General features: G+C 34.9%; 1 protein-coding gene across 2 annotated transcripts; it reads right to left on the bottom strand.

Annotated features, from left to right (window-relative positions):
• Positions 1 to 1,456: 1,456 nt before the first annotated feature.
• LOC106664389 (BTB/POZ domain-containing adapter for CUL3-mediated RhoA degradation protein 3-like) lies at positions 1,457 to 8,353 on the bottom strand. Of its 2 annotated transcripts, XM_014390066.2 has the most exons (7): positions 8,277 to 8,353; positions 7,957 to 8,214; positions 5,424 to 5,486; positions 3,073 to 3,332; positions 2,952 to 3,004; positions 2,679 to 2,877; positions 1,457 to 2,624 (listed from the first exon to the last, which is right to left on the bottom strand). In XM_014390066.2, the coding sequence occupies exons 2-7, from the start codon at positions 8,120 to 8,122 to the stop codon at positions 2,427 to 2,429; spliced, it is 939 nt and encodes a 312-aa protein (XP_014245552.1). In that variant the 5' UTR covers positions 8,123 to 8,214; positions 8,277 to 8,353; the 3' UTR covers positions 1,457 to 2,426. The 2 variants fall into 2 exon arrangements, with proteins under 2 accessions (XP_014245552.1, XP_014245553.1); XM_014390067.2 differs by lacking the exon at positions 5,424 to 5,486 and having other exon boundaries at positions 7,957 to 8,314.
• Positions 8,354 to 10,355: the final 2,002 nt, after the last annotated feature.

Below are 10,355 nucleotides of genomic sequence, written 5' to 3'. Positions count from 1 at the left end.
TTATGACTTAACTTATAAACATTTGCATAAATGATTATGTATTATATATATAATGTTCTTTAAATTTACAAAATTGTAATGGAAGACTAAATTTTTTATTTTATAATGTCAATTTAATAAAATAAAAAGCAAAACTTGAAAAAAATTTAGAATTTTTTTTAATCAATGTTTTACTTTCATTGTTTCCCTACCAGTTGTAATTTTTACACCTGAATTGGAGTTTCAAAAATTATTATTGTTTAAAAACGTTTTTTAAACAAATTAAAATTAATTATTTTGAGTTTCTGTAATTTTCTTCCTTTTTTAAATATATTTTTTGTATATTAACCCTTCTTCATGTTTAACCACTACACAATACACTTAATGGTAAAAATAACTGGAAACTTATTTTGTGATTTATTTCAAACTGTATGTATTTTTATTGTTATATAAATTTTAATTACATAAAACTTATTTTAATGTAAACCAAATTAAAGGAAATCAAAAATTCAAGTTTTAATAAAAATTTTAAACTTTGTAAAGTTTAGTGATAGAATGAATCTGTCTTATTACCTGGTTTTATTCATAATAATGCATAGAGCAAAATAATTTAAAAATTATTAGTTAAATCTTAAAGTACCACTATTTTGGTAAATTTTCTTTCAAACCATCATAAGTCTTTTTTTAACTCATGAATTTCTGATCTCATTTAATTTGGTTTACAATTAAAATAAGTATGTTATACTTAATATAACAATAAAAAAGTGTGATATATTGATTTTGAGATTTGACTAATTTTAAATTCACTAATTTCGTGGTCCGCTTGACCAATATCTTACAATTAATCAAGGTTATCAGTTGAGATAAAAAAGTCAATGGCACGAGCGGATTCGAACCCACGATCTTTGGTTTGATACGCCGCTGCTCTACCACTTGAGCTATCGTGACCTCGACAACTCGGACACCAACCTCCCATCTCAAAATTCAAAAGGTGGGGTTGAGATGAGAAGTTAGTGTCCAAGTGGATCGAGGTCACGACAGCTCAAGTGGTAGAGCAGCGGCGTATCAAGCCAAAGATTGTGGGTTCACGACAGCTCAAGTGGTAGAGCAGCGGCGTATCAAGCCAAAGATTGTGGGTTCGAATCCCGCTCGTGACAGTGACTTTTTTATCTCAGCTAAAAACCTTAATTAATTGTAATATAATAATTGGTCAAGCGGACCACGGAATTAGTGAAGTTATAAAGAATATTGAAAAAATGCTAAAAACTAATTGATTTATTATTTTTAGTAAAATGTCTATGAAAAATTTGTGACTGGAATGATTTTAGATCAATTAAATCATATCAAAACTACGAAAAGGGTCCGCTGGGACCACACATAGTGTTCAACAGAATTTCATTCTGTGGCATTGCGAGGATAAATGTTAGTTGTTCACCTAACATATTTTTCCTGGAAAGGAAAGAAGGAAAACAAAAGAAACACTATAACTCATTTATTTAATCACAGCAATAATAAAACCAATGATTGTTGTTCAAATTCTAAATTATAACTTAAGTATATGCCATCAAAGTACAGTCTTATTTTCTTACAAGCGACATTTTGTAGAAGCGTATACACTCATATTATTTATTTACTATGGTTCAACATAAAAGGGGTAATCAAAAGTCATATTGGTAAAATTTCCTAACTGCAAATAATTGACAATATTCTATTTTTATATTATTTAATATTTTTTATTTAAATTAAAATCATATTTTTCTTACTAAAAGCATCAAGATTAACAAAAAATTGAATAACATATTTCATTCAATTTATGTAGTGCAGAACCTTGAGCATCAAAACATGCTTCAACTTTTCTAAGGTAATTAAAAGATAAATTTCAATTTTAATTTAAAGAATGACTTCATTAATTTTGATTTATGGGAAAAAGTGTAGTTTATTTTTAAATGATTTTTAATACATATTAATTGAAGAGTTTTCCAAGAAATAATTAAAGGAAATGGTAGAGGATTGAAAACATTTACCTTGTCGAATTGGTAAGAGGGGGATAAAACTTGGCATTGCAACAACTTAAGTCTTTTTCTACTTTCAGTTCCATCTTCAGTTACACACAAAACATTTATAATAAATAAGTTTTATATATACATAGTTTTTATGTAGCAAAAATATGTACAAGTACTGACTTGAAAACGAATTGTTAATTCTGAAAACCAGAAACTCGTCTAAACTAGATAATGTGTTTGATCCATATTTTTCCTGATTTCAGAAGTATTGAAGTAAAAATTAAAACTTCCACCTATTTAAAAAAATATTACTCTTTAAATATCTTATTTAGACCATAAAAATGCATCCGGCTAATAAAATGAGCCATGCTCATTTTCTTGTAGTCGATATGGGCTAGTGAACACTAAAAATTGAAGATTAATTTTACCACTGTTACAAAAGAATCATGGGTTTTGTTTGTTCATTCTGAGCCTTGTGAGGCCAGGGCGGTCCTCTTCTTCATCACTCGTATATGACGACATGCCAGTCACGGCTCCTCTTGACGAGGTGGCTTGCATCAGCTCTTGATCCGGTCCGATGCGATTCTCGTAGAGCAAAATGTTCAACGTCTCCTCGTAAATCCTTGCCTCCGGGAACTCAACCTAAGCATTTCAACATATAGAAACAGCTGTTACATACTTAAAAACATTTGATACCTTCGTGTGCTTTCGGTCCGGTGCATAAACAATCGACGTGCAACATACTTCTGCCACTTTTTTACCATGGCCATAAAACCCCCAACAACAGATTTCGCTAGATCCTATCACATCCTTGATAAATAAAACACGGCCGCTAAATCTCAAAGACAATTTGTCAAACAACTCAATGTTTTTAAGCAAATTATCATCAGAGGTGCTAAAAAAGTCACAAATATAATTTAAAAAAAAGGTTAAGAATGTTTAAAATAAATTATAAATAATTAAGATTACCTTGTATAAGAATACTTATTGTTATGTCTATTGATAAGAAGTTTTACAACTGGCTAAAAAAGAAAAGACAATTTAATTAAATTGCATTATTTTCAGTATTTTTATTAACAATAATAACTACCTTTGAAGTAGAGTTGATAAGAAGCTGTTCTTCTTTTGGGGAAGTAATTAAAGGTACCCGACAAATAGGTTCAGCCTCTCTCTCTTTTTTCATTAACGCTTTTTCACAGGCCTGAGCCAACTCAGATATGCAATAATACTTGGATTCAGCGAGAAGTTCAGCTGTTTCGGTACTGGATTCTGGAAGTGGTACCAGCCCATCCCGTAAAAAGTTCAGAATCGCTCCGAAATGTTTACCGCACCTGTCTATTAGTATCCAGCCTAAAATAATTTCATTAATTATTGCAATTTGTCATGATGTTAATGGAATTTTGGATACATATTTTGTGAAAGACATAACAGAGTAGACACTGCAGATAGTAATCAAATCGACTTAGGCAGAATTCATTCAGAAGAATAAAGCTACCCAATAAAAAAATCAAACAAGGCAAATCTATCTGCTAATAACTTGTTTTAACAAGTAAAGTTCCAGCGGTCACAGGCGAACCCTCACTCTCACACCACAGCGGTGCCTAGGACCGCAAGGACAAGTTGTGGTTGGGTTCACGTTGTGGCCACAGTAGCACATTTCCCAGGAATTCACCGCATGTTTTGGACTGCTCTGGCCTAGAATAACCAAGGAGATTTCAAAAGAACAATGCGTTCATTTTTACTCTAAGTTACTAAACAAAAAATCATTTTGGTCTGAGGGTGAGTATGCAGGGGGTCCCATGGCACTTTAGGTGTTGGTATGGTATGGCATACTAGGAAGCGGGGTTTGTGCTCCATAGGCACTTCAGCCTTCCTAGTTACTTAGATCAGTGCAATAGACTCAATCCTTCTTAGTCAACTGTCGCTGCTACAATTTCATTCCCTAAGTTTTTTATATATTAAGTTAAATCTCCATTGAGCCAAGCATTGCATTCGAAGATGATATGGGTGGCTGTTTCCTCCTCCTCATTACATAATCTGCAGATGGGATCATCATTGTACATGCCCATGTTGTAGATGTTTTCTCAGATGCCAGTGACCGGTTAATAGTTCAATCACACCTTTGAGTCTAGCCCTCCCCAATTGCGAGTTTCCCAGTCTTGGTGAGGGTTGTAGCATAAATTTACTGTGTCTTGTGCAGCAAGAGTTTATCCACTTCTCCTTTTGTTTTGTTGGATCCATTTTCCATAGAGGACTCTATATTTGTTTTTGCTATCCCAAGTAATGGTTCGGGGCCTATGTATGGTCTTGCAGATCCTGGCCAGTCTGTCTGCTTTCTCGTTACCCAAAATTCCTCTGTGCCCTGGCACCCAAGATATCATCAGGGTGTTGTGTTTCCCCAGGTTTTGGAGATTTTGGATCCATTCACTGACTAATTTTGATATGATTCTTTTACATGCTAATGCTTGGCTATCAGATCCTATGAGGATATTTTGCAAGTGTAACCTCTTTTAATATTTGCCAGGGCACAAGCATTGATGGCATGTATTTCCGCTTGAAAGATCGAAGTGTACTTCCCTAATGAATTTGATCGCTCATGTTTTGGGCTTGTACAAAAAACGCCTGATCCGGTTCCTTCATTTGTTTTGGAGCCATCTGTACACCATATCATTGTATCTGATGCTCTCCTGTGTCCTTTCTCTCCTTTATAGTCCGTTGAGACTTCATAGGTTGTAAAGAATGTTTCCGGGATCATATAGTCAGTCTCCATTTTTAAGAATGGGTGCTGATTTTGTTAATTATGGTTGTATGCCTGTATTGTTTAATTCCATCCAATTTGATCATTTCTGGAGCCTAAATGAGCTATTCCTAGTCTCTCCTTGTATAAGTATTTCCAATGGAGGTCGGTTTAGCATAGTTTCTGATGCATTTGAAGGGGTTGTTCTCATTGCCCGTGTACTTTGTAGGTGTTAAAGAGTCAAATATTTCCAAACACTGTGAGATTTCTTCCTGTAGTCTGCGGGATGATAATCGACAAACAGGACTATATTGCTAATACCTACACAACCCCCCCTTTCATCTGATCCAAAACTAATACTTCCTTTCACAAAAATCACCCAGACAATGAAGACAGCAAATGCCAAAATGCATCTGAACCAACAAAAATCAGACACAAATGCTAGGTACTAGCAAACAGTCAATTCTCAATGCTGCACTGTTTGAACTTTCAGCGTGACTGTTTTTGAAAAAAAAAATTCTAAGTATGTCAAGTTTGAATCCAAGGCTGCTGGATTCGAACGCTGGAATAAATTCATACTTTTATATTTTCCAATGCAAGTAGACTTTGACAAGAGCTTAAAAATACTGATGTACTCGAAAGCTAAAAATGGAAGTGACTAAAAATGAACGTCCGAAATTTAGATTAGGCATAATCAAAATTACCTTCTGGGTTTGTCCTGTTTTTCATCCCCTCTGTTGAGGATGGGATGTACATCTGGGAACAGCCTATCCAAAAATAAATAGATAAGCAGAAAAATTAGAGAAAAGAGTTCTAAGATACATAAAGCAACCTGAACCGTAACAACAGACAACCTGGCTGTTTTTTTAATTATTAGGCAAAACATCACAATTGCATTAGAACAGAAGAAAATGTGAGTTAGTAGCCGACAACTGTTATCTTAGCCAAACAGTAAAGAAAATACAACAGTCTAAATACCAAGTGCAAAATGTGGTACCTGGATACATAGGGCGCAATGACAATGTAGCAAAAGCAAGGAGGGTTCACACTCCCAACCTTTCAATCGGACCCACTGGCGCCAGACAAGCAATAAAGAATATAGTAAATTATATCTCGGGGACCACGGTAGCCAAGTGGTTAAGGTGTCAGACTCTCGGCGAGTAGTTCTTGCAGCTATAGGTTCGATTCCCACAGTCCCTCTGGACTTTTTTTGCGACACCTAAGGGGACCAGTGGCCGCAATTGAAAAAAATAGACACATCCCTCATCAATGGAAGGTGGATCGGAATCAGATCTCAGCGACCCTAAATGTGGTCCCAACCCCCTTCATAAATGAGCTTCTTCAATGGAACTGAACACTGGGGGCTCAAATTCAAATTGTTGCGAGCTCACAAAAAATGGAGCCAAGAAGTTAGTACAATAAGCTGTATTATTCAGGGGAATTCCTCCAGTTCCTGGTATCCATTATTAAAAAAAAAAAATTGTAAGGTCTGAGATGCTCTTGTGTGTCAAGAGCACGATTGGTACATGACCCCCAGATGTTCTAAACCACAGAAGGAAGATCATTCCAAGCCAACTTAGAATCAGCCATGACACACGGACACTTACTTTTGGGCCAAGGCCTGCATGCAGAGAAAGGTGTTTAATGTGACCAACTTAATTGAAGGGTGTCATTCCTTGGCTCCATATAGGGGGCGAATAGAAATACACCCGACTTGAGAATTGTTCTCGATATGGCAGCGAATCTTTGGGTCCCTTAAATTCTGTATATATAGATCTTTTTGCTCAATCAGTTTGTATAGTATAAGAGTATCGATGATAGAATATCTACTATCCTATCGATAGCTCCTTGAGCCTAACTTCAGAGGTGGTAAGGAAAGGACCAAGGTCTGACCAGGACCACCAAAACACTGAAATAGACGATTCTCGCAGCTTGCCTCAAGAAGCCATAGGCTAAGTTCTGCACATATGTGTACACAAGTGCATATCAATACAAAATATCAATACCAAGCGCAAAACCAGGGATAGAGCATAGCATCTGACATACAACTAAAGAAATTATAATTGTTTAAAAAAGGTAAAGTAAATCCTGTCATCCAGGAGGGCTTAACATCTAACTACCTGTTGGGGGTCCAGATGATGGATCAAACTACGTCACAATAAATTTTTCATACTATAATCCATTAAAAACTGTGGGCTCTGTGGAATTCGAACCACAGAACACCAACCACAAGAGTGGTAAATTCTAAAAAACTTCACATAGTTTTATAGAAACATCAGAAAAGGTGAAACACACAAAGAATCTCTAAGATGAAAGAATATTTCTCTTTAAGGTTGGCGAGATGAATCTGCAGTTCAGGTCTAACAGGACTGGTGCAGAAAGAAATCTAAAGAATCTAATATACTTGTCGTGGAAAAAAATTCTTCTTACATACTGAAGACCACTAGGGAAACTGAAACAGCAGAATAAGCAGACCAAAATGATTTGAAACAAACCTAATTATAGATTCATCATCCTGCAGACTTTTTGGAGATATCTCACCACTAAGTGATTTATTCTTAAGGTGCGTACACACTAAACAAATCTCGGCCAATGAATATATTGGGCCGAACATTGCCCATCATTGGCTCATCCTCATCAAACCAAAGGATTCTGCCAAGTAGAATCACAGCCAACATCAACCCTTTTGATGTTACCACCAGAAGTCCGAACATCGACCAAGGCCAACTGCTTCGTTGGCTCTGATTCGCCTCCTGTACCCTAAGCAAATCGCAGCCAGTGAAGCAATTCATGTCTATCATTGGCCAAGATTTGCTTAGTGTGCACGCACCATTAAATGAGAGTGCACTTCACATGGACCATAAAGAGTACGGTCAAACCAAGAGGTTGCATAGTCTTCAAATCATTAATGGGCAAAACATGCTAGTTGGTGGTTATTGATCTGTGAACTGGTGAAGACATTAAACTTATTGGCACTTGGTCACTCTTTTGCAGGTTCAGGTCACACTCATTGAAACGCAAGTAAACTTACAAAAAAATAGACAGACCCAGTAGTACTGTGCTGAACAGTTTACAAAAAATGGTAGTGCATACAAATTTGAATTGAATTTTCTCTTATTTCGTTTCTCATTAAGAGCTTCATGATTGATTTTGATGTGCAATGCATAGGGTATTCATTGAATGAATCAAATTTAGCAAAGCACACAAACAACATAGAGCAAACCCTCAGAAAATTACCTTCAGAGTCTGTCAGGACTTCCATCCTCCCTGAGAACATAGCCCTGAGCATGGTGTCATGCTTGGTGAGCGTCCCTATGGTCGTGTAGTGCAGGGATCCTCCAACATTGAGCTTGACGTACCGTGAAGGGTTGCCCTTTATGAGAGTCTTCTGGTCCCCGGACATATCTAGAATTGAATCCGACAGTTTTACAAAGGCACCTTTCGCCCTCTCGAACTGGAAGAATCCGAAGATGGCATGTCCGAAGAAAAAGGATACTAAAAGCAATTAGGAAACTAGTACTTCGAACTATGAATCACCCGTGAAGTTTTCTGATTACCGAGAAATGTCAGTTCGGCAAAATAGAATTTCAGAGAGACACAAGAGTACAATCACACGCTGTACCTATAGAGGGATGACCTAGCGGAACAACAGCTAATCACAACATTTAAGGGGCAATTTTTTCAATAATACAAAAATATCTGATGATGTTTTCCATCAAACTAGATGAGAACAATAAAAATGTATAACCAAAAATTGTTTCGCTATTAAAGAATTATATTTTTCGTGTAAGTAACTTAGTTTACAACTCTACAGTAGTTATAAAGCATACAGTAACCATTTTATCATTGTAAACTCAACAACAATATATGTTACAATACATTCACTATAATTAGTAAGGAATATTTAAATTACATATACTTTTTAGTTTTTTGTGTAAAATGCATTGAAAACACCGAACATGTAAGCAGAAATAAGGTTTTGGGTCAGTGGAAGGTGAACTACAAAGCATGCTATTTACATATCTTCAACTAGCTTTTATGTTAGATATTAAGACGCCTGCTTTTGTTTGTTATTAAATAAATTTACAACATTTGTCTACAAATTAATTTATTGTTTATTGATTGAAACTTAACAATCCACAGTACTGTCGTTGAGCTCTCCCAAGGTTCTGTGTTAGGCCCTACACTTTTCCTGTTTTACCTTTAAAGACTTCTTTTTATTGGATAGATTCTATTTTATTATCCATTGGTGAATCTATAAACAATTTACTAGGAAAAATGCATTTACAAAAACGCAGAAAAACTTTTGTATCAGTGGAAGGTGAACTACAAAAAATGTTTTTTACATATCTTCCACCAACTTTTATGTGTAATATTAAAACGCCTGCTCTTGTTAGAGGCATCACAAGGTTCTGTGTCAGGCCCTACGCTTTTCCTGTTTTACCTACAGTACCTACTTTTTGTTGGATAGATTATATTTTATAATGTCTTTTTGTATATATATTTTGGGTATATTTACTAGGAAAAATACATTTACAAAACATCAACTTGGAGGAAGAAAACCGTTTTGGATTAGTGGAAGGTGAACTACAAAAAATGTTTTTTATACAATATCTTCCACCCGCTCTTATGTGTAATAATAAAATGCCTGCTCTTGTTAGAGGTATCACAAGGTTCTGTATCAGGCCCTACACTATTCCTGTTTTACCTACAATGCCTGCTTTTTGTTGGATAGATTATATTTTATAATGTCTTTTTATACATATATTTTGTGTATATTTAGGATTAAGAAAAATACATTTACAAAATGTCAACTAGGAAACAAAAGTAGAGATTCATGAAAGATGAAGTTTAAAAAATATTTACATTTAATTTCACTTATTTACACTTTATCTTTCACTTTTCTTAAAAAATTACAATAATTGCTCAGTAAGGATTTCATTTACAATAGTTTTATGGCAAAGTTTTGATGGACTAACACCTTAATTGATATAGATAAAAATTGTACAATCCAAAGAGATATGTATGTAGGTGTAAATGATTCTCACTTTTTCATTTTTCATATTTATGCGCCATGAAAAATTTTGTTATTACTGAATTATTATTTAATTAGTTGGATCATGCTGTTGTTAATGGAATTTGTTAACATAGTTTTATGTTCAATTTCAGTTTATAAATATCTTTAAGTGTTCAAGTTCATTTTGCCTCTTGGCTCTACCTTGTAATAAAATAACTACTACTAAGATTTTGGATGCATTCAATAACTATTGCTTGGCTATACAATATTATAAGGCAGTGTAACATCTTTTAAGATTTTCTAAGGTAAAATACGGTGATGGCATGTTTTTCAGCTTGAAAGAGCTAGAACTAACCTAACGTTTTAGCTTAAATTTACTGTATAGCGCCTGTAGAATTTATCGACTTCTCTTTTTGTCTTTTTTTTATCCATTCTGCGATTGAAGGTTTTTTGTTTGCTTTTGTTATCCCAAGTATAGGTTTGGGGCCTATATATGGTCATGCAGATCTCCTCCATCCAGTGTATCTGATTTTTTGTTACCCAAAATTCCTTTGTATCCTGGTAAACAAAATATCATCAGGTGTTGTGTTTCCCCAGGTTTTGAATGCATTCACTGACC

This window comes from Cimex lectularius, unplaced genomic scaffold (assembly GCF_000648675.2).
Source record: "Cimex lectularius strain Harlan isolate CLEC.00 unplaced genomic scaffold, Clec_2.1 scaffold98, whole genome shotgun sequence".
Classification (NCBI taxonomy): domain Eukaryota; kingdom Metazoa; phylum Arthropoda; class Insecta; order Hemiptera; family Cimicidae; genus Cimex; species Cimex lectularius.
The sequence above is the reverse complement of the archived record's forward strand: the minus strand, read 5'-3'. Positions and strand labels throughout refer to the sequence as shown.

Coding starts and splice junctions, on each gene's coding strand:
- LOC106664389 (XM_014390066.2), bottom strand. CDS start 8,122: ATGTCCGGGGACCAGAAGACTCTCATAAAGGGCAACCCTTCACGGTAC. Junction 3,333..5,423: donor AAACAGGACAAACCCAGAAG/GTAATTTTGATT, acceptor AAATTATTTTAG/GCTGGATACTAATAGACAGG. Junction 2,878..2,951: donor AATAAGTATTCTTATACAAG/GTAATCTTAATT, acceptor TGACTTTTTTAG/CACCTCTGATGATAATTTGC.